Source organism: Mesoplodon bidens (genome assembly GCF_964165515.1).
Source record: "Mesoplodon bidens genome assembly, chromosome: X".
Lineage (NCBI taxonomy): Eukaryota > Metazoa > Chordata > Mammalia > Artiodactyla > Ziphiidae > Mesoplodon > Mesoplodon bidens.
In genome coordinates, this window is record NC_138163.1 from 44,309,051 (window position 1) to 44,333,985 (window position 24,935).

The 24,935-nt window shown below is 43.7% G+C and overlaps 1 protein-coding gene across 1 annotated transcript; it reads left to right on the forward strand.

Moving 5' to 3' along the window:
- Nucleotides 1–517: 517 nt before the first annotated feature.
- Nucleotides 518–24,935, forward strand: CAPN6 (calpain 6). Its single transcript, XM_081222707.1, has 13 exons — nucleotides 518–592; nucleotides 7,558–7,737; nucleotides 16,808–16,939; nucleotides 17,983–18,191; nucleotides 18,700–18,892; nucleotides 19,449–19,642; nucleotides 19,899–19,976; nucleotides 20,076–20,262; nucleotides 22,203–22,325; nucleotides 22,504–22,706; nucleotides 23,282–23,403; nucleotides 23,959–24,095; nucleotides 24,699–24,935. The coding sequence occupies exons 2-13, from the start codon at nucleotides 7,573–7,575 to the stop codon at nucleotides 24,879–24,881; spliced, it is 1,926 nt and encodes a 641-aa protein (XP_081078833.1). The 5' UTR covers nucleotides 518–592; nucleotides 7,558–7,572; the 3' UTR covers nucleotides 24,882–24,935.

The window sequence follows — 24,935 nt, forward strand, 5'->3', positions numbered from 1 at the left end:
TTTCTTGCCTGTGCCCCACCGTCTCCTCTTTCACTCCCACCCACTCGCTGAAGTCCTCATCACCAGCGTAGATCCGTGTACAGGGCCGAGCCCGCAAGAACTCTGCCAGCGCTTCAAGAGTTTTCTTTCATATCCTCTCTCGAGTCATGCTCAGGTCTGCACTATTAACCCTGGGACAGAAAAGTCAGAAATCTCTCAGACCCCTCCCTGAAAAGTCCTATTTCTCCTTGGAACTGAAAGAGCTTTCGAACGTGTTTTCCTGGGTTTTTCAGTTTGCTGGTGGGTGGGTCTGGAGTGGGCATCCCGTCTGCACATCTGGTAGGGGTGCTTTCCAGATTTTCCTCATGACTCTGGGTCAGTTTCTAAGACTGCTAGGCGGGGCAAGGCTCCTGAATTTTCTGCAAGGCACCTCCCCCCTGTGAGCAGAGCTTGGTACAGCCCAAATAGTTTTCAGGTTAAGAAAGCCAGAATCTTTGTTCAGCCGCACTGACTGAACAGACTCTGTAGGGGTTACCTGGCTAAGAGCAGCGGCAGCGGCAGCGGCAGCGGCAGCAGCGGTAGAAGCAGCCACAAGGCTCCTTGGATAACTCAGGTGAGGAGAGAGGACATTAGCAAACTCATCCTGCAATTTTATTTGCTGGATAACTTAGAGTCTAAAAGAAATGAAGAAACTTGCACTTTATAGGTAAACTCCGCAGCTATAATTTTATGGTTTGTCTGGATCGAATGTGTGTGCGTAAAAGCAGTTTGGAAACTTCAAAACTAATGGAATTTTGGATTGCTTATTTGGTGGGGGGCAAGGGGTAATTGTGGTTTTCTGGCCATGAGACTTTTCTGGTGATATCTGCTAAGGTTTTTTTTGTTTTGTTTTGTTTTGTTTTGTTGGTCTTCTGTTACTTAAAATACCTGGTAAGGAAGGACAAACCTGGGAGGCGAGTGTGAGCGGGGAGAATCCCCATTTTCAGGGCTTTATTCTAGCTTCTGCTGACCCCGAACTGTGGGCAAATTATTGAAATGCAGGCAGAATCTTGGAGCCACACTGTGTGCAAAAGGTCTTTAAGCCCTGGAAGCGGGGTGCATGGGTGGTACACTGTTACACAGGAGGGAATGGCAGCAGTCTGTCCTGTCTGCAGAGCCGGGGTCTTCCTGTCCTGGTGATAGGTTGATCTTGGCTATTTCATGATCAGCCCCTGGACGGCCTGGTTTTGTTTTTCTCTGATTCTTGCATTGGTGTAAACGTAGATTTGCAGTTGGGGGCTCTATCTGTCCCCACCGCAACTACGTTGTTCTGGAGGCTTAGCTGGACTACTTGACCGGAGCAGGCTGGGGTGAGAATGGGGTGGCAAAAGGATTGGAGCATTGCACTTAAAAATTGGTTCTGAGGGGCTTCCCTGGTGGCGCAGTGGTTGAGAGTCCGCCTGCTGATGCAGGGGACACGGGCTCGTGCCCCGGTCTGGGAAGATCCCACATGCCGCGGAGCGGCTGGGCCCGTGAGCCTGCGGGTCCGGAGCCTGTGCTCCGCAACGGGAGAGGCCACAACAGTGAGAGGCCCGCGTACCGCAAAAAAAAAAAAAAAAAAAAAAATTGGTTCTGAGGATTTGGAGCTTGAAATATGGTGACAAGCACGTAGGAAAATTAAACAAATTCTGCCATCCTGCCAGTCACTTCTGGCTTCAGGATAAAGCATCCTGGCTTGTAATTAATGTTTTTATTGAAATTTGACTAATGTCTCATTTGCTAATATTTGTTGTGAAATTAAGGACATTTTACAGTCTGAAGGAATTTAGGAAAAGATTCTACGGGGGACGGCTAATTAACGTGCATTCCTCTTGCAGTTTGTGTGTATGTGAGTGTGTGCGCACAAACGTGCATGTGCGTTTATGAATACTTTGGATTTGAATAGCATTCTTTATTTATCCTTAGAGTCCTTAGCAGGCGAGGCAGAAGTCTAAACACTTGTGTAGTCAGGAATAGGTTAAAAAGCAGGCTTTCCGTATCCTTGGGAGTTTTCAGTCCCTAAATTAAAAGCAGAAAAAGCCCTTTTGTGACCCCAAAACAGCGTTTCTTTGATTAGCCTTAATTTGAAATCATCTCACCTTCTGACAGCAATTCAAAAACAAAACTCCTAAGTGCATTCTTGTAAGAAGAGGACAATAAGAATTTTCAAAAGCAATGTCTTGAGGTTTTGTGTTGGCATGCTCCACCCCCCTCCCTTTTTTTTTTTTAATTGTGGTAAAACAAGTCAGGAGGTCCAGGTTTTAGTGCTAGCTCTGTCACTAACTGTGCAACCTTGGACAAGTCCCTTCACCTTCCTGTAAAAGCAAGGAACCAGACTAAGTGATCTATCTCTAAGAGTCCATCCAATGTAACATTCTAGAAAAATTGGAATTAGATTTTCGCAAGGCTATAAAATTAGACTTATAGAATGGGCTTATTCCAGCCAAGAGGGAAAAATAAAAGGGGTAGTGGGGCAAGTCAGGCAAAATGGAGAGGTGGAAGAGAGAGGAGCTACTGAATGGCAGAGGGGCCATTTTATATTGGTCTTTCAAATGTTTGTGTGTGTCTTACTTAAAGTATGTGATCAAATCTCCTAATTTTCCACTAAGGACAGAAAAGGGATTTAACTTGCTTAGAACGAGCGCTTCCTAATACTACTGCCCTATATTGGTCTTATCCTTAATAGTTAAAAAGCATGTTCAGGGGCTCCCCTGGTGGTGCAGTTGTTGAGAGTCTGCCTGCCAATGCAGAGAACATGGGTTCATGCCCCGGTCCGGGAGGATCCCACATGCCGCGGAGCGGCTGGGCCCGTGAGCCATGGCTGCTGAGCCTGCGCGTCCGGAGCCTGTGCTCTGCAACAGGAGAGGCCACAACAGTGAGAGGGCCGCGTACCGCAAAAAAAAAAAAAAAAATCATGTTCACATTCCTAATTTTGTTAGATCTCCCCAATAACACCCTGAGGTGTATATGGGGCAGCCATTTTATTCCCATTGCTCTTATGGGGAAACTGAGGGACAGAGATGTTATCTACACTAAATTATGATATTTGGGACTGGATCTCCTGACTATGTGTGCTCTTTTCATGATTTTGAATTGCTTTTCATTTTTTGATAGTTCTGCAGCAGTGGAATTAAAGGAAATTGTGCCCTCTTTTTTCTTGGAATTTCTTTGAACAGGGTCTTCTCTCTGGGCAGAGTAGATGTGTTCTATATAAGACTGGATCAGAGGACTTTTGCGGTCCTTTTCAGACCTCAGAATATCAGGCCAACAATTTGAATCTGAAGAACCATACGTTCCTTGGTAGATGCATTCTCTAAGGTGTGGCTATGCTTCTGCCTGTGTAGACATGGGAAGCACTCTTCTCTGGGTAAAATGTGGATGCTGAATTTTTATTACTTCTCCTTCTCCAAGCCCCACTTCTCTCATCACACCACCCCCAGGGGTGAGGATAGGTTCCCCCGATTGTGGTGAAAGTGGCTGCTACTTCATGCCAGGGCAGAGTTAAGTCTTCTGTATTCACTTTGCTCTGCAAACTCCTAATTGCCTTGACCTCCGATTTTGCCCCAAGTAGAACACAAGGGGGAAACTGGGGAAAAGGAGAAACCAGCCAGGAACAACACTCTCTCCCTCTCTCCCCCTTAAATGCCGTCCCCTGCCCTCCCACTCCCTGCAATGGAAAGCAGGTTGTAAACCTCAGACTGGATTTCCTCTTATCAGATCATAATTCTCTTGAGTAAACTGAGGCAGATTTCATTTTTAAGAGCAAAATCTGGTTTCTACTCTAAGGCTGACCCACAGGTAAAGAACAAGTGATTTTCCTCTTAAGACTTTGTCCAGCTTCCCAAGCTTTCTAGACCGATGAGTAGCAAAAGCCCCCTCTCCTAACTGTGGCCTCGTGTTCCACGTGGCAGGCTCCCTCAACTTTCCCTGGCAACTCCTAACTCACCACACCCTGGAGCCACCTCTCCCACTAGCTTTGGTCCACACGGCCTTCCTCATTCTCTCTGGATGGAGGATCCCCGCTCAAACAGTACTTCTTACTTAAGACCATTATCTCAGTACAAAACTCCACACTCTTTTTCACCCAACCACCCATAATACTAGCCCTCAGGACACAAGGTCCCCCTTCTTAAATGTGCATGTTCCCTTTGTTAGCTGGAGGCCTTCTTTGGTTGATACTCAAAACCCCAGCTTTGCTTCTGTTTACCGACTTTCGTATATGTGGTCTTTAACCTAAAGGCTCTCTTGTCTTCATAGCTGGGTACAGTAAGATAGCAAAGAAGGAACATTCCCTTCTCCACTCTTCTATGCCTTGACAGGGCAAGTTGTTGATGACAAACCCAAGACAAATTTCTTGAGTTTCCAAAAGTTTTCTGAGACTTAACTGATGAGCCCTGAGATGTGAAGTGTTCGAATTCTCCCATGTTTATCAAACCATGGAAATAAAGAACCTTTTCAATATCCACCCTGGCAATGAATTCTAGGCAGAATGCCTCAAAGTTAGGTATCATGTTTGCTTTGGAGGGTTTTGCTGATTTGAGCTAAAAAAAAAATCCCTTCTTTAAGAAGGCAGTGAGCAAAAGAAGCAGTGTGGTGTGATAGAAAGCTGTACACTAAATCGGGTGTTAACACAGACCAGGCTTTGAGTCAGCTCCGCCATTTTCTAGCTGCCCCTTGTCTGAACTGCCATTTCTGGAGATACAAAATGAAGGGCACAGATAACATCTACAAAACATGGCTGCCATGAAGCGAACATGAGCTGAAATGCACCCTTCAAACAATAAATTGCCACACAAGCATTAATTTTCTACATAAGACATTCATCCATTCCACAAATATTTCCTGAACAATGGCTGGGTACCTAGCTCTGTGCCAGGCAGTGAGAGGGCTTACAGTGTGTATCTTGCACTTATGGAGCCCTTTCTACTTATTCGAAACACCTGTACACTAACCATCTCATTAGGAAGAGCCACAGTGTAAGGAGGGCAAGATAAATAACCCTGCTCCCCTGTTGAGAAAATTGAGGCGCAAAGAAACCAAGGTCACAGCAAATGGGATATAGTTTTCTGCTACCTAGTCAGAAATTGGGGGCAATTCTACTCTGCAAGTCCGACGGGGCGTGGGACTGCAATTGTACTCTAACGAATGCCTGTCAAAGTTGAGGCTATTGCTCGCTATTCCTTATTTTCTGTGTGCCCCCAAAATGCATGTGCCCTCACCCAAAAAGCTTGAATTATCTGCACCAGCTGTACATTCTGTCTCTGATAAAGTCGACTGGAATCATACCGGTTTTGAAAATCAAACTTGATTTTCTTCTCAATTGATGCTGTTTCTATCTGTAGACAGACCTCTTTATATAATAGGGATTCCCTTTGCAGGCTCCTTGCCTGCCTCGCCATTTTACTAGGTAACAAGGTAGACTTGCAGCAGCAGCGGGCCTTCCCAAGAACAGGAAATGCTCACTTATCCAAAATGTTCAAGGACTAGGAGGCTCTGGGAAACTAAATATCCTAATTGTCCCAGATGATCTCCCATTTGCAATTCCCAGCCTCTGGCAATCCACCCAACCTTCCAGGAAAAGCAAGAGGCACGGTAGGGTTTGTTTTAAGTTTGAGCGCACGTAAAAATTGGGGTCCATTTGTAAAATGCCCCAGAAAGGAGCCTGGGCATACATTCAGATTGGCTCTGATGCTGCTTAATGGAAAACTGTTACTGGTACTGTCCACGACTTCAAACACAGTGAAGTACACGTTAATATTTAAAACCCGTGGACAGACTTAAATCTGATGACTGAAAGCATTTCAGTACTTGCAGTTTCCTGTAGCCTTCCATTTGAAAAACAATTGCCAATAAACAAGGCTATGGAAAAACTGGTTATTTTCAGCTTCTTATTCCTTGGATTCAGAGAAAGGGTAAGTTTGTTTACATACATTGTAGGTTGCAAATAACATCGAATTAAATTTTTTTTATGGTTTTCAAACGGGGAGACTTCTTTACCAGTAAGGCATTTCAATGTAATACTAAAGGAACAGGAAGTAAGATAGTAGAGAGGTCTGATTAATATTACACTTTTTATAAAATAGCAACTGCCTCATTATTAACTGAGTTTTGAGCTGTGTTACCTACACAGATATTCTTTAAAGTGCTAATTAATTAGCCTTTTAAAAAAAAATTTCGTCCATTTTTTAGCAGGCACTCTGACCTTGGCCAGATTTTTTGTTTCAACCCTCATGTAATCATAGAATATAGACACAGTTATCCTTAAAATATATTTTTGAAATACTTGGTGCATATAGATTTTACAGCCCCCTTCTATTTACCGTTGACTGTCAGAGGATCATTAAAATCATTACAAATCTATCTTTGTGAATCAAGCAAAGTCATTGAAAACCCTATTATCACCCCAAAGCTATTTCAAATCAAATTTACCTTTCAAATTATCCTCATAAAAACCAGTTGTCAGGGGCATTTGAGTGTGGGCCACTCTGATAGACATTGCCTGAAGAGCCACTATATTAATTCTCTGTATAGCCATGTGAGAGTTGTTTTGTTGTTTTTGTTGTTTTCATTTTTTTTTTTTTTTTTTGCGGTACGCGAGCCTCTCGCGGCTGTGGCCTCTCCCGCTGCGGAGCACCGGCTCCAGACGCGCAGGCTCAGCGGCTGTGGCTCACGGGCCCAGCTGCTCTGAGGCATGTGGGATCTTCCCGGACCGGGGCACAAACCCGTGTCCCCTGCATTGGCAGGCGGACTCTCAACCACTGCACCACCAGGGAAGCCCTGTTTTTTTTTTTTTTTTTTAAGAAAAGAAAGCAACAGTGTATTGACGGGGTTAAGAATCCACCAAATTAGTGTAACTGAATTTCTCGGAGTCTGCCTTTTATGGTGGGCAAATGATTGCACACTAGATTTTGAAGAAGAAAGATACATACAATCTTTCTATCTTTCCTTTGTCTTTGGAGGCCATCTGCTGAGCTCTGTTTCTTGCATTGGTCTTCCTGGCCAGTAATAAAAACACAAGCCTCTTTAATGATAAAAGGGAAGGAATTGTGTAAATGGGCTTGTTAGAATTGAAAGCGGCTGCTTCTCCCCTCAAGCACAAAGTGTGTGGCCCTTCAGGGCAGTAAATTATTCTGAATGTAGTAAAGCGATTTACGCCTTTTCTCTTCAAATTTAGAATTGTTCTGTGTTTGAACTCCTCCCTGCCAGTGGAAGATGGAAGATTGCCCTTTAAATTATAATGACTCACGTTTAACTAGCAATCTTAACGTTTATTATCTATTTTTCCAATAAGATTGTTAAGGCCCATATTACCGCATTTGGCAGATGAGGAAACTGAGACCCAGAAATGGTTTAGATGCCTTATCCCAAACCCCAAACTAATTTGCTGCAGACCCTGGGCTCTTCTTTCCCTGAAAATGGTGACTTTTCCTTTAAAGCTAAAATTGAGGTGCCCAGCTCTGGGAGTAAATCACTGGGATGACAATTGTTTGTCTAATCTCAGGGAATCTTTAAAAGACTTGAGAACTTCTTCCTTCAATAACAACAATTTTCTCATTCTAGACATAGTTTGACATTATGGGTCCTCCTCTGAAGCTCTTCAAAAACCAGAAGTACCAGGAACTGAAGCAGGAATGCATCAGGGATGGTAGACTTTTCTGTGATCCAACCTTTTTGCCTGAGGATGATTCACTTTTCTACAACCGACTGCTTCCTGGGAAGGTGGTGTGGAAACGGCCCCAGGTAACTTTGTTGTTTCAATTTCTGTTTCCCTCTTGATCTCTTTCATCATAAATCTACTTGATCCACTATTTCACTCACACTGCCCACTGCATATAGACCAGTTTAGCAGACAACTTTGTTTATTTTTTATAGCATAATATCCTTTTTATATTTTTAGAGCACAGCAAAATTAAGAGGAAGGTATAGAGATTTCCCATGTATTCCCTGCCCCCAGACATAAGGAGCCTCTCCCATTATCAAATGCCCCCTCTCAGCGTGGTACCTCTGTTACAACTGGTGAATTTACACTGACACATCATAATCACACAAAGTTCATAATTTACATTAGAGTTCACTCCTAGTGTTGTACATTCTATGGGTTTGGACAAATGTATAACGACATATAACCATAATTATAGTATCCGAATATTTTCACTGCCCTAAAAATTCCCAGCAGACAGCTTTAAAATGGAAAGTTTTATGGATTTGTGCTTCTGGCTCTAACTTGAGGAATCTTGAATTTTAGTCACATTTTATCAGATTTAGTAATTTAGAAAGAACAAAAAAGAGATATACCATGCTTGTTTTCTTTTGGAAGTTCATTTGAGTAAATATGGTAACTCAGAAAGCAACTATACTCTTGTTTCTTTACTGAGTTACCTATGACAGCAACTTCAAGATAATCTCAGGCCATTGAAGAGAAAAACTTATATGGTGAGCATAAATGAAATAAACTCAACAGGGACAAGATGGAGTTTGAATTGGGGGAGGGAGACTTCTTTGCTGCTCTTTGGATACCATCGTCTGTATTCTCCCACAATTAGCAAAGTGGGATCCAAGAAGGATTGTAGCTCTTTCACCACCTATTCATAGCTACTATGGTTCTCTGTGGAACATCTGTATATTGTGTCTCTAAAGCAAGTCTCAGAAGCCCTTTACAAGTCCTACATGAGTGGGAGGTCAATGTGCAAAATGATAAGATGTTGGAATCTGGAGAATAAACAGTAACCTGGTTATATCTAAAGGGTATGACTAGATAGAAGGATATTCAACCTGGCCTCCTTCCCAAAGTGGGTGACCAGGTATATAAGCCACCAAGAGCTGTTATGAAATGCAAATTCTTGGACTTTCACAATATCCTGAAGACCTTCTGATCCTATTTCATGATGTACCTTTTTTATGCACTATTATGGAACCATCTCAGTCAGCGACTCAAGGTTTGCCTTCTTCAATGAACAATTTCCACAGCTTGAACTCCTAAAGGGAGTTCTTACAAGAGCTACTTATGTTTATGTAGGTTGCCACCAGGGGGTGCCAAGATACATGGGTCACGTCAAGGCTCTTGTTTTCTATGTGACTCAGAGGACATGTCTCCATTTTTGCCCATAAAGTATGATAGCCACTGAGAATATGAGTTGGAGAAGTGCTCTCCATCAGAAGGAAGATTACACTACTGCTCAGTTTCTGTGCCTCCAGTTGTTGACATCCCTGTAGATCACTGACCTGCAATACAAATCTGGAAAACATGAGCAGAATTCACTAGCCACTAATTCAGTATGGAGAGAGGTAAGATTTTTTTCCCCAAATGCATGGAGAAAATAGAAATATGCTGTTTGGGAGCCACTCTTATGAATGGATGGTGATAATGAGGGCCACCACTCTTTTTTGATGGTTGGCTATGAAAGAAAGGAGATCAATAGGGCAGAAGTAGCTGAAAAGAAGGCAGGAAATTGAGGGAGGGTTTCTGGGGGAGGGTGTCTTTTACAAATAGGACAGACTTGAACATATTTATAGGCTAAGGAGGAAATAGTAAAGAAGGAGAAGTTAAAGACACAGAAGAAAGAAGGAATAATGGATAGGGGTGAGGTCCTGGACGAGGTGGCAGGAGATCTGATGGGCAGTAAAATCGCAAGCGAACATGAAGCCATTCTCCTGATGTGAACCAAGCCAACGGTGCTTCCTGTATTGGCCCGTCTTTAGACACATCCTCCCTCCCCCATCTTGGCTCAGTTCTTTGTCCTTTGCCTTCATCTTCCAAATTCTGTGGATTGAGCCCTAGATGAATTAGCAGGGAAGGAAAAAAACTTAATAACCACTGCAATAATCCATCTTGCCTCTGAGGCAAGCGATACCCTTTCCAAGGTGAGGGAGTGTCAGAAAGAGAGAGTGAATGGGGTAGAACAAGGCATAAGCATTTAGGGCATGCCTACTATGGGCCCAGATACTGTGTTTGGAGTTTTCTATACATGTTTTCATTTCATCCTAATTTGCTATAGCTTAGTAAGGTAGGTATCTTAAAAAACACTTTGATGTAATTCTTTTTTCCTGGTGTAAAAAATAAAGGTAGATACTATGTTCATTTTATTGATGAGGAAACTGTGTCTCAGAGGGAAGGTAAGAATATTCCCAGGGTCAGACTACTAACAAGCTGGGATTTGAATCCAGGTTTGACTCCAAAGCCTGTATTAGTTTTTACTCTACCATGCTGCCGTGTCAGGGAGATAGATTTGCTCTTGTCTCTTTTGGTAAAATAGGTAGCTTCCCTCCAGTAAGTTCTCACATTCCCCCTCACTGTGTTGATGCTGTACACCCATTAATTGATCCAGACTCTCCCTTTTGAGAGCATACTCTGAGCTTAGTCTTAATTAGGCCCAAAGAGAGAGTCAGTTGAGAAGCATTCATCAAGCGCTTACTCTATGCCAGCCTCTGTGCAAGATACAGACGAGGCCTGGGGTGAGGGACTCCCATTCCAGCTGACGAGATGGATATTGAGCTATCGAAGAGTTAAATAAGAAATTACTGCTGCACAGAGGAAATGCTATTTTCAGGCATATAGCCAGTAAATCATACAGGGTTTTAAAGAAAAGGAGATCATGGTGGATTGGAGCAGTTGGGGTGGGGGACTCTTGTGGGGAGTAGGGGGAAAAACAAGGTTCCGGACTGCCATCTGAGTCTCTTCAAAAAGCCAGAGATTCCTCTCCAGCCAGAGTGGAGGCCAAGTCTAGGGGCAAGAACCATGTCAAAGTTCTCTGGCCTCCCATCAGGAAAGCCAAGAGACAACCCTAGGCCTCTCTAAATTGGCTCAGGAAGACCAGATGGGTCGTTGGACTCACCTGCCTCATTGGCAAGCTTGAGAACCTCATCTGCAGGGAAGCTTACAGACATCTTGTCCCTTGGCATGCCACCTCGCCTCATACTCAAACAGGGTTAGTTTCTAAAGTCTCTAAAATGAAAGAAGCACGATTAACCAGATATTTTCTGTCTCTTTCCCTCCTGGGTTGCAAAGCCTCCATGTCTGTAAACACCATTGCTAATCAAACCAACCAACTGCAGTCTAGTGCCACCATCCTAGGGCAGGATTGAGCTCTCCTTCCCACTTGCCACTTCCCTGCTGCGTCCTAAGGAGGCACTTTAGATAGGCAGGGATTATGAGAGTGTTTTGCAATTGTTCGGTGCCACTTCATCTGCCCATACCTTTCAGAGGAAGATCCTTCCCCTTAACACGTCCATTGGTCCAATGACCCCAGCTACTGGCCTAGCTTCCTGGGTACACAGCTATATTGCCTGAGACCTGTCCTCCTGGGCTTTCCTGTCTTCCTGGACCTTCAACATATAAAGTCTTAGCAGATTCTAAGAGCTGAGTTCCCCTGAGTTACAGTGTGATCCTAAGACAGCAGGTAGGATTTTTAGGCTGAAATCTAGCCACCAAATTCCCACAGAAAATCTCTTCTCCAGCGACTCTCCCCTCCTACCCGCCTCTGGCTTTTTTCCTGACTGACTCATACCCAGCTACAATCGTGTCTTCGAGTCAGACACAGCTATTCTCCTGCTAAAATGGAGCAAGGCCTTTTGGGGATTGCACAGCCAGCTGTGGAGGAAGCCAGGGCACCTGCACAAGATCTGGCAGCTCTTCTGGTCAAGTTTTGAGTTCAGCCTCCACTACCATGGCCCTTGCCCAGGTCTTTTCACTACCTTGGGCGAGAAGAGGCCGATGAGGTTCTGGATTAAAGCAAAGGCAGGAGGAATGGGAGGGATTGGTTGAGAAGGGGACATTAGAAGCAGAGAGAGATTGCATATGAGGGACCCCGATAAAGGAGGAAATATTTCTCTCTTTGTGCTAATAGAAATTTCCAACACCCAGCTGAATGGGACACCTCTGTAGAGTAGTTTTGGCCTAGACTGTTCATGAATTTCTTTTTCTTCCCAGAGATCATGTCCCTCCACGTGAATAGTCCTAAGTGTTTTTTTCTGTTGACACAATCGAAAAGAGTTGAATAGGCCAATACTCTTGCCATCTGTCCTATTTATTTTAGAGTCTGAATTTAAAAAACGCTAACAGCTTTATCAAAGTACAATTTATACACCATAAAATTCAGCTGCTTTAAGTATACAAAGCAATGATTTTTTAAGATAAATTTACAGAGTTGTGCAAACATCACCACAATCCAGTTTTAGACCAGTTGCATCATCCCAATACAATTCCTTGTGCACATTGGCAGGGAGTAAACCCCTCCTCCCCCCAGTCGCAGGCAACCAGTAATGTACTTTCGGTTTCTGTCTAGATTTGCCTATTCTGGACATTTCACTTAAAATGGAATCATAAAAGTAACTGGCTTCTTTAGATTAGCATGATTTTCAAGGATCATCCACATTGTAGCATGTATCTGTTTCTTTTTATCACTGAACTGTATTCCATTGCACGGATATATAATTTTTCCCAATAAAGCAGTTTGGGATTTACACCTGGAGTCTCCTTGCAGAAGTCTGAAGGTTTAAAGAAGAAGAGAATTCTGTAGTGACTTGCTTGTCCAGTTTGGAGGTGGAAGTTGGGCTTAAGATATTATTCTATGATTCCATATTGAGTTTTCCTTGGAGGGGTTAAGAAGGAAGAGAATGTTTTACCAATGACAAGATCGTCATGCAGAAGCAAAACTCCCCAGTAAGTAAAGTTGACTCCTTGTGCAGGTGGTTCAACATTGGTCCCTGAGCCGAGGTCCACCTATAAATGCCGTGTCTGGAGATGGTACAATTTTCTAAGGATAAGATAATGGTTGCTTGGACTAGCTGATAAAGCCCTCAGGCCCTGAATGGCAGCCCTGGGCCTTCTGGGACGACTTAGAGCCTTGGGCTTAGTCCTAATGTACCTACTGCAGGGCCATCCTCACTTGTAAGTGTCCACACTCTCCCCATCCCCATGGGACTGCTAGACTGCTCATAGCACTTTTGAAATGCCTCCACTCTTCCGGCTGCTGGTTTTCTAGGCAGCCTTTCATTTTACTGTGGTTCTTGAGGTTTACCCTGGACCTCAATGTTTATTGTCAGCAAATTTCACCTGTGTAAAAAAAAATTGCTAAATATGTGGATGTGGTAGGTGCGAAGAGAGCCACATAGAGTGACATGCGTGGGGCTCCAAGGCTTATAACTGTATGCCTCCCTCCCCCGACCCAGAGGTCTCTGGGAAAGGAGATGAGGTAAGGACAATGGGAGGATCTCTCAATGCTCAGCTAAGAGAACATACTTCCTAGAGATGCTGCTTTGCTTGTATCAATAGAAGGCTTTGGCTCAGGGATGGGAGTCTGCAGAGACCATTCCTGGATTTACTCTTGGTGCTTGACTTCCTAGTTGTGTGTTTTCCCCCTAAGAAATTATTTTGCCTTGACAAACAGCCCAGTTCAAGGATCATGTCGACTAGGCCAACACAGCTGGGAACCATTAGAGGTTCAGCAATCTTCCCTACCTCTCAAGCCACCCAAATATGTGACTATGTGAGCTGTGACCTCTCCTCCAACTCTACTCCCTACTTTTTCAGCAGAGCTTGGGCTGAAATGTCCCATCTGCACTCTGCATCCCAGCTTTGACTTAGAGGAAAATGTCTCCAGCCTTACTTCCTTACTCCCACAGGAATTATAGCCAGTTGTCTAAATCTAGGGGAAAATTCAATAAATATCCATTTCATTGTTTTCAAATTTGTCACCAAAAAGTCCATTTGGCTGTTAGATTTGCATTGGCTCATTACCCTTTACCCTTTCTACCTCCTTAGCTTTTTCTAGTCTTTCATTTCCTTAAAGAAGTAAAAAAAAATGTGGCTTAATAAAAATGTTCTCCCATGCTTCACATCATGGTGCTGACATACATAAGAGTTTGATTCATATTTAGTGGATGAAACTGAGGAGATTAAAGCACACTGGTGATATCTAGCCTAGAACCAAAAGCTAAGACATGAGTTAAGCCAGTCTTCCAGAATGATGGAGAGCTTTTAGGTGAGCATTAAGCAAAGAGACATAAAACACTGGGATGGATGACTGAGAGAATGAGTTGCATCTCCACCCCTGAAGAGCTTCACAGTATTATCCTTTGCATGGTGACCATTGATCAACTTAAAGGCAAAAGGATGAACCAGCTGATGTCTAGAGATTCCATCTCTAACTGTATGTGAAGAACCTAAAACTTTAATCCTAGGTCTACTAGCTAGCTAAATGACAGGAGAGGCAAGTTACTGCCCTTCTCTGAGCCTGTTTCCTCATTTGTAAAATAAACAGGTTGACTAAATAGTCTCTAAATTCCTTCCAGGTTTGACAGTCTATGGACTGTTAACTCATTTTTAAAAACACATTGTTGGGCTTCCCTGGTGGCGCAGTGGTTTAGAGTCCGCCTGCCGATGCAGGGGACACGGGTTCGTGCCCCTATCCCGGAAGATCCCACATGCCGCGGAGCGGCTGGGCCCGCGACCCATGGCCGCAGAGCCTGTGTGTCCGGAGCCTGTGCTCCGCAACGGGAGAGGCCACAGCAGTGAGAGGCCCGCGTACAGCAAAAAAAAAAAAAAAAAAACACATTGTTGAATAGCCATCCATCATGTATGAAGAGTGGTGAAGTAAAACTGGGGCATGGGCCAGTTTATGAGAGGAAATGGAAAGTAAGGTGTTTTTTTTGCCCAAATGTATATTCTCCCATGATTACACACAGCTTTACACACACACACACACACACACACACACTATATATATATATATATATATATATATATATATAAAATCACATTCACATTAGTCGACAGGAGAATAATTATCCAGTTCCTCAATTTGAGTTCTGTTTCCATGTCTTTTTGCTTATTTACATGATCCTTTAGGTTTTAAATAGAAGTTGACATGCCAAAAGTGTTTGCTGAGCCTAGATCCCTGCTGCGAATTAAAGCCTTGTGGAAAATCAAGACACTGTAATGTAACCCCAACCACTAATAACTCTACATAAAACCAGCAAATAATTTGCCTTAATAATCTAAAAACACACTTTTCCACATATCGATGTTCACTTTATTGTTTTTTCATGCTTGGAAACTATTATATGCATCATCTAAGTCCCAGAAATCACTGTATAACTTTACATCTTGCTACAAATAAAATGGTAACACCGGACTCAGAAAGGAAAAACTGTGTTTCGTCTCATCTTAGAAAGGGCGAAGAAACAATCAGAAGAGAAAGAATATCAGGTTAAATCCACTCAACACACCTGCTTTATGTTCAATAAGTGAAAAAACAGGCAGCTCCCAACGCATGAAAAAATTTAGTAAGATAGAAGTCTTCTCCTAAGACAAAAAAGTAATGAGACACCAGGCATGCATCTTAAAAAAAAAACAAAAAAAAAAAAAACAGAAAACCAAAGCTGACGACAACCCACCTAACTCTCCTTTTGGCAAAGGGATGACCAATTAATCTTCAGTTTGGACTTGTCCTTGCCCAGAATGCCTATTCCTTTCCAGAGTTATTTTGGCTTTTAAAGAATATATGGAATGATTCATTCTGTAGACCAGACCCTTCATCACGGAGAATTATATCCATTAAAAAAAAAAGGTTTGAGAACCAGAAAAATATAGCTGTCTCTATTTAATAATTTTTTAAAGGATATATGTCTAGATTTTCTTTCCATTTGAGACTAGGATTTATTTCTGCTGGGTAAGCAAAATGTCAAGGTACTGGCCAACGGCCTCCTCCACGAAGCTCTCTCCATCTACCCAAGACTTCATTGGTATTTCCTGCCTTTGAACTCTGCAAGGGCTGATACTCTGAGTCACACAAACGTGTCTTCAGTTATATGGTGTCATGTATGTGACTATACCTCTGTCCATGACTGTCTCTCTACTCCTTATGCCTCCATACCTCTCCCTTGTCCAACTGCTAACTCTAGTCATTCTTAAGGCTTCAGTGTGAACATTACCACCACTATTCAAATTATTTTGTCTACCACCAGGGAAATTTTGGGGATCCTTCCTTTAGGCATTGATTATACTTTGAAAATTCCTCCATTACATTGTGCTGGAATTGTATTATTTGGGCCTCATTTTCCTACTTGCAGTGGGAATGGCACAGCTAATGATATGTTGAGGAAAGACACACACATACGCCTCAAACAAATACCTCCCCCACTCTGTCCAGGTTCTGAACATCCCCTGTGGGAAAAGAGTATCTGTTGAAGTGTCCTAGACGCGGTCTATTACCACCTGCTATTAGTGCTGCTGCCATCTGTATTCATCCAAAGATGTGGGGAAATCTTGTTGCATGGACACCGCTGTTGCCTTTGCTTTATGTTAGGAAAGGGCTTCATGTATAAGGTCTCCTAACTCATTTTTCTGGAGAGGGAGAAGCATTAATGTCCACCTCTATCAGGCCTTGTCTTTTAAGTGCGATCACCCATCTGAGCACAGTCGCTTCAGAAAATCTCATCCTGACAAATAGGATCAGAATGTAATGTGCTAATCCCTCGTTCTCCTCTTTACAAACTCACTGCTGCAGTGAAAACTCTCTAAACCTCAATGTCTGAGGGCTCCCACCAGCACATCTCATCCTGTCTCAGTCGCATCCTCTCCTTCCATTTCTCCTGTCACTTTCCCACATGACCCTTTTTCCTGTGTCTTGATGAGCTACTGCTTTGTGTTTGTTTCCACAACCCCCCGAAACCTTTCCTTTCTCCTACCTGTGGAAGTCCTGGTAATCTTTCCACCTTACCTCATCTGTGAAGTCTGTCCTGCCTAGCTGAGCTCACACTGACCCGTGGGGAACACTTCCCAGACTCTTAGAACCAACTGTTGTATCCACAGGACATCTGCGATGACCCCCGTCTGATTGTGGGCAATATCAGCAACCACCAGCTGACCCAAGGGAGACTGGGGCACAAGCCAATGGTCTCTGCGTTTTCCTGTTTGGCTGTTCAGGAGTCTAACTGGACAAAGGTACCAACCTCACTCGGTTTCCACCTTCTTGTCTTCTTTAGTAACTTTAGGAAAAGTCAGCTCGTAACTGTCTCAGATTGTTTAATTCCTGAAGTCAGAAGTATTAATGATTGAAGGTGATTTCCCTCAATTTTATTATGAGAATTTTCACAAATACAGAAAGTTGAGAGAATTTTACAGTCAACACCCATTTACTCACCTAGATTCTACCATTAACATTTTACTCTATTTGCTTTGTCACACATATTAGGTGATCTTTTGTCACTTGCAACAGTTTGACTCAGTAGCTCTGCATACTTGCATTCTCAGTACCTACTGGGGTAAAAAGCCACTGGGGGCCAGGAAGTCACTGACAGATAGGAACAAAAGAAAAGGTGAGAAAGGTGGAACTAGATCCTTGAAAAGGTTCTAATAAATTATAAGAGTACAAAAATTCCTTTGGCATTTAGGCAGAGTTCAAGGCAATGAAGTGTTGACCTGGGAAAAATTAGAGCATTTTCTTCAGAAAATAACAATTTTAGAAGATGAATGTGTAATTGTATTTAAAAAGGAGACTTTCCCAAATGTAATTTTATTCAAGGTGTGAATAAAATCTATAGTCTATAGAATCTGCACGAACTCTCTAGGATGGACCTTTAAAAACTGAAACCACAGGGGGCCTTGTGTTTTGATTGATTTTGCTTTTTAAAATGCCTTGTTTATGTGGTTAAATATGCAACCACGAATATGTTTATGTAGGCAGTCTCTCATGATCGAGTTTGTAGATTAACTGTGGTAAATAATTTAACCCATAACTTGCTGCCCCCAGTCACCCTGTGTGTATTCAGGGCAAGCATGGTAATACTATCCTCAGTAAAACTGAACTGGGGGAGCAAAAATTGCAGAAAAAAATGCCCTACCAGGGACTTCCTACCTAGACCCAAACCAAATGTATTTGGTGTGCTTCCTGTTGCCACATGGGATTTGCCAGAAGTCAACTGTAATCTCAGTATTTGGATATGGTCTGGTGAATAACAGTTGATTGAATGTTCTTATATTTCCAGACAATTCCCAACCATAAGGAACAGGAATGGGACCCTCGAAAACTAGATAAATATGCTGGGATATTTCACTTCCGTTTCTGGCATTTTGGACAATGGACCGAGGTGGTGATTGATGACTTGCTGCCCACCATCAATGGAGATCTCGTTTTCTCCTTCTCCACCTCCATGAATGAGTTTTGGAATGCTCTGTTGGAAAAAGCTTATGCCAAGTAAGGAGGGGGGTTGGCTAGTCAGTGGTCAGGCTACACAAGGAAAGGAAGGTCACATTCATCTTTGGGAACTCATGCTCTCCCAGCTTAGCCTTCGGCTTTAAATTGGGTAGGATATCAGTCAGATCCAAGGCATTGCTTTGGACCTGGGAATGGCCCTCCCTAATTCCAAATGAGAAAGAAATCAGCTGTTCCAGTTTCCATTAAGCCCTTACTGCTCCCAGGTGCCCTCTTCCTGCTGCTGATCTACAGATCACATGGCATTATGGCCGCAGAGTTTCTCCTTGTCTAATATTTACCTGTAGAAAGAAGTTTCTGCATGGACCATCCTAGATCAACATAGTCTAAACCTAGAAATCTGACTAAATTCTCAAAATATCTCTCATTTTGTACCTAGAGAAAAGCTAGCCGGTAAAGCCTGGCTGGGCAAGGACTTTTAACTTGGGGGAACAAGATGTCCTTGATCTGGAAAAATACTACAAAGATCACTTTGTATATTTACCCCCAGGCTGCTTGGCTGTTATGAAGCCCTCGATGGTCTGACCACTACTGATATCATCGTGGACTTCACTGGCACATTGGCTGAAACTGTGGACGTGCAGAAGGGAAGATACACTGAGCTCGTTGAGGAGAAGTACAAGCTGTTTGGAGAACTGTACAAAACATTTACCAAAGGAGGTCTGATCTGTTGCTTCATTGAGGTTTGTACTCACCAAAACCACTCTTCGCTCACTTCTGGCAGAGGAGACCACGACATTTAGTGGAGAACATCACCCTTACCCTGGAGATCCAGGACAAGTCATTATGAAACTCAGAAAGCTAACAATAGGCACTGAGCCCTGGCGCAGAGGCTAAGGAGCTTTAACCTATTATCCTTTCGTACCAGTCATCCTGCTGGAGGCTGATGTAGCATCCGAGCTGATGTAAATAGTCTATGCTAAATTATTCCTTCTGCCTCTGCTCCTGGGTGTGGCGGTTATAGCTGTTTGCTCAAAGAATTAACCAACCCCAACAAATTTCAATGCTCTTCATAGCAATGTACTACCGTGGGTCATTTGAATTGTTTGAGTTGTTATATTAAATTTTCATTTCCTTTCCTTGGCTTGCTTTGTGTCAGGTTAGGTGGCAGGATCAAATTTCTATCTGCATAAGAGAATTAGTTTCAACCATACTCGGGTAAACCAATCAAAGAAGAGGAAGAGCCAAGCCTTGGATCTCCCAGTTCTTGTGCCCTTATGTATCTTTCTTTGCTCTCAGTTTCCCAATCAGGAGGAACAAGAAGTTGAAACTGATTGGGGTCTACTGAAGGGCCATATGTACACCATGACTGATATTCGCAAGATCCGTCTTGGAGAAAGACTCGTGGAGGTCTTCAGTACTGAGAAGCTGTACATGATTCGTCTGAGGAACCCCTTGGGAAGACAAGAATGGAGTGGGCCCTGGAGTGAGATGTGAGTGGCTTTCCACTTCGATTGCTGCATCCGCAAGGCCCTATACGTTCTCCCAATCCCATCCCTCCAGACTGCTAGTGGGCTGTCAGTGCTTAGTGACATCTGTGGGTCCTTCTCAGATATGGGGCCTGTGACTTAGCTGGTGGTGAGACAAAGCTGTCCCAGTCCTCATGTATTCTGTCCCTTTGACATCCTGCTTACTGTAGGAAGTCAATGGCAAACATAATGGCTTATCCCTTTGTTCATTTGCCTTTAGTTCTGAAGAGTGGCAGCAACTGACTGCAGCAGATCGCAAGAACCTGGGGCTTGTTATGTCTGATGATGGAGAGTTTTGGTGAGTAGAGGTTTTCTGTGCTAAAGGGAATTGGGGCTTCCACATGGAACTGCAGGGGTAAGTATTAAGTATCATCTTCATTTCTTTCCTTCCATTCAGGATGAGCCTGGAGGACTTTTGCCGCATCTTCCATGAACTGAATGTCTGTCGCAATGTGAACAACCCTATTTTTGGCCGCAAGGAGCTGGAATCGGTGGTGGGATGCTGGACTGTGGATGATGATCCCCTGATGAACCGTTCAGGAGGCTGCTATAACAACCGTGATACCTTCCTGCAGAATCCCCAGGTTTAAATCAAATTCTTTTTCTTTGCCTTCAAGTTATCAAGGCAATAGGAAGCCAGGTCTCACCTGGGAGTATTTCTTTGACATCAGTTCTCCCATTTGCAGCTATTGTGTAATATACATCAACCAAGATGCATAGGGATTGGCTCAGGTGCCTGTAAAGCAGACTGTGTCTCTTTGTAGAGACGTGACTTGGTGACATTATCAAATCCAAGCCACCTCCTCTGGTTGCCTCTCTCCCGACCATATTGCTGGGTATGCTTCGACACTCCCTGCTTCCTTGTGATGGTCCCACATTAGAGAGAAAGGATCTGCTCCCTGACGTTTTCTCAATTCTTTTTCATTTCTTTACTGCCTAATTGGTCTCTTGGGTACACATTTACTATATGTGTCCTCTTTCTCATGCAGGTGATTCTTCTGAACCCCATCATTAGGCCTCCCTTTTCTCATCTAGAATACCAGGTCATTCTTCTGAGGATTTGAATCATTACCCTGTCAATGACCCCATTCCATCCATCTCCCATTACAATGCTATTCCAGATGACACATTAGAGGTCAAGCCCAGGCACACCCCAAAGCAAAAAATCCAAACATCCAAAGCCTGAGCCTATAATAACCTTGATGGTTTTATCTGCAAATGTGCTGATGAGCTAACCACAGGAGACAAGACTTCTGACTATATTGCAGCCTTACACATGAGTGTGTCTTTTCTTTTCATGAGCTTCATTGGCCAGCCATTTTGAAGGATACTGAAGCTGGTGGGCTGATTTACTTAACTCATAGTTTTCTCCATTCCTTCCACCTTAATTGTCCCTAAAGAAAAGAAAGCTCCTATTGCCACCCCCCTTCATTTACAGCCCTGGAAATACTTTAACTATCAGGAACATATACCAAACTGGGGAAATGGGCTTTTTGGCTTCACTGTTTAAGTGTCTGTGCAGGGTGAACTGACGGGGGCCTCGTGAGTGCATATTTCTGCATCTGTTTCCTATTTCTTGGTGGGAGGGTTGGGGGAGAGAGAGATAAATCTGATGCCTTTTAGTCTTACTTCCCAATGGCACCATGATTCCCCCAGATGATGTTTGGGAAGTCTCTAGAACAGACCTGCAGCATCCTTAAGATGGTGATAGCAAAGCATCAGTTCACCAAGGAAATGGATCTGGCCCCTTCCACAAGTCATGCATCTGGGCTGGCAATAGGAGGCTAGCCTAGGGGAATGCTGCAGTGTCAGGTTAAGTCAAGCAAGGATGCTTTCTGTCTTTGTTGATTCTCAAATTTTCCTGTGTACAGCTTTTAAAAACAAGGGGACAGTTTATAAGATCTTTTAAAAATGTATGTATTTAAATTATTTATTTTCAGCTGCGTTGGGTCTTCGTTGCTGTGTGCCCGATTTCTCTAGTTGCGGCGAGCTGGGGCTACTCTTCTTTTTGGTGCGCGGGCTTCTCATCGCGGTGGCTTCTCTTGTTGTGGAGCACGGGCTCTAGGCACACGGGCTTCAGTAGTTGTGGCTCGCGGGCTCTAGAGCACAGGCTCAGTAGTTGTGGCACACGGGCCCAGTTGCTTCATGGCATGTGGGATCTTCCCGGACCAGGGCTCGAACCCGTGTCCCCTGCATTGGCAGGCAGATTCTTAACCACTGTGCCACCAGGGAAGCCCACAAGGGGACAATTAAAAAAAACCCAAGATCCTACCAAGAACTTATTAAAACAAAGCATACCCTCTTTGGCATCAAAGGCCTAGGTATGAAGTTGGCTCTTTCAACACATGCTGAATGCCATAGGGAGAAGCAAACATTAGGATCTGCATTTAGCAAGTCAATGGCAAAGCCCAGAACATAACCCAAGTCTGTGCTTCACAAGGTAGAGTTTTCTTCCCTGAAATTTGAGCTGGCTCATCTGAAACAGAAGTGCTAACTAAGCTCCTTGCTGGCCTCTTTCCCTTAGTACATCTTCACTGTGCCCGAGGATGGGCACAAGGTCATCATGTCTCTGCAGCAAAAGGACCTGCGCACTTACCGCTGCATGGGAAGACCCGACAATTACATCATCGGCTTTGAGCTCTTCAAGGTAAGAATGGGCCTTTGGAGCAGAGAGAATAATGGCAAACAGTGTCAAAATTAGGACGGCCTGGGGTTAGGGGGATTAAGAAAGGTCGAGGGATAAAGAAAGTAGAAGAGCTAGGATCTTCAAACGCAAAAACTATGATTTGAGTGCAATGGAGCATCTCCTTCTCTTGCATTTCCAGGTGGAGGTGAACCGCAAATTCCGCCTCCACCACCTGTACATCCAGGAGCGTGCGGGAACCTCCACTTATATTGACACGCGCACCGTGTTTCTGAGCAAGTACCTGAAGAAGGGCAACTACGTGCTTGTCCCAACTATGTTCCAGCATGGCCGCACCAGCGAGTTTCTCTTGAGAATCTTCTCTGAAGTGCCTGTCCAGCTCAGGTGCCATTTCCTTGGCCAGCCCTGCCAACTCCCATTCTGTGCTTTGCCTCCAGTCCTAACCCTCTTGGCCCTCTTCCCCTAGGTGGACACTTAAAGGGACAACTTATTCAAGTCAGATTTAACTGCAGTGATGGCAGGAGAAAGATTTCTCAAAGTGGTGTGGGTTGTGCAAAGTTCCCTGTGGAGGTCAGAGCTTCAGCGCTATGAGCTGCCATTTAAGGAGAACAGGCCTATAGCCTAAGCTTTTCCACTTATATTTTATCTTCTGTTCTCTGGCTGACTCTTTCTTCTCTTAAACAGCTGGCACTCCTCACTGCTCCTCTATTATGTTCTGAGTGCTGGGTCACCAAAGCTACCTTTTCACCCCAGCCCTGCCTACTCTGATCTTTATCTGCTGGGCCTTAAAGCAAGGGGAAAGGAAAACAGACTCATAAAATATAAGCCATGTCTGAGGAGGAATGGGCTAGGTCACTTGGCATTTCATGTTTTTCAACAACAGGGTCTGCTTTGGCGAGCCTATCTCCTCATCAAAGGGCATTCGTCATGGATGACATGTCTTCTTTTTGATGTTCCAGGGAGCTGACTCTGGACATGCCCAAGATGTCCTGCTGGAATCTGGCTCGTGGCTACCCCAAGGTTGTCACCCAGATCACAGTGCACAGTGCCGAGGGCCTGGAGAAGAAGTATGCCAATGAAAGTAAGAACTGCGGGGGTGTCTGGGAAAGCAAAATCAGTTTCATTTATTGCATATATGGTTAGAAAAGATGGTCACACATGATTCTCTACAGTGGTGTTTTCTGTGTAGAAAAGTCAGAATGGCTGTCAACCGTGGTAGGAAAATGGGATATATATAAACAAGGTCCTACTCTATAGCACAGGGAACTATATTCAATATCCTGTGATAAACCATAATGGAAAAGAATATTTTAAAAAGAATGTATATGTGTATAACTGAATCACTTTGCTGTACAGCAGAAATTAACACCATGTTGTAAATCAACTATACTTCAATTTAAAAAAAGAGAAAATGCGATATAAAAGTCTTTGGACAAGGGCCTATCTAATATTCATTTCTATATCCCTATATAAAGTATAGAAAAGAAAAGGGAAATAGGAACCAAAGTCCTAGGTCATTCTAGTACCCAGGTGTTATGCTAAAAGTCCCAGAATAGACTTAGTGAGATAGTTTCTTGACTACCTAGAAAGAGGACTTTTAATCACTGTGTTAAAAATAAATGTTACTTTGTTCCAGCTGTAAACCCATATTTGGTCATCAAGTGTGGAAAGGAGGAAGTCCGTTCTCCTGTCCAAAAGAATACTGTTCATGCCATTTTTGACACCCAGGCCATTTTCTACAGAAGGACCACTGACATTCCTATTATAGTGCAGGTAAGGATGTGAACAGGGACCCTCAGGTGGCTCATATTCAGTACGAGATACTGGATGATCCCAAGTGCCTCACTGGTGTCTAGGATACAGAGCAAGGCTTATCCTGGTTTTCTGTTTGTTTGTTTTGTACTCGAAGACACCTCTTACCAGGCACAATCACTCGCTTCCTTATGAATCTCCATCCTAAATCTCCTCTCCTCTGTTTCTTTCATTGTGGGCAGAAGCCCGCATGCTGGCAGATACACATGTTAACACAGGTGCTGTAAATCCCATGTGGGGAAGTATATGCCAGTTCACATGACCCTCGCCCTGCTGCTCAGAATGGAGCACTGTGGTTTGGCTGTTTTTCTGACTTAATGCTTCTGATCAGCTGCCTTTCGGCGGCCATCTCATAGGTCAAGGTTGATTCTGAACTCTGACTGGTGGCTTTTCGTCTCTACTCTTTGAGGTACTTTCCCCTTAGCCAGAGAGGTATCAGGAAATACAGTCTCTTGGTTTTTAAACAGACCTTTCAAAGCCCGGCATTAGGTTCTAGATGCCACTCGGCAAAGTCCAATGTTACAGAGGGTTACTCATCTTCACTTTCTTGACTTGTCTCTCCAGGTCTGGAACAGACGAAAGTTCTGTGATCAGTTCTTGGGGCAGGTTACTCTGGATGCTGACCCCAGTGACTGCCGTGATCTGAAGTCCCTGTACCTGCGTAAGAAGGGTGGCCCAACTGCCAAAGTTAAACAAGGCCACATCAGCTTCCGGGTTATTTCCAGTGCTGATCTCACTGAGCTCTAAATCTCCAGCTCCAGGGAATCCTGACAGAGCTTTCCCATCCTTTTATTTTCTGTC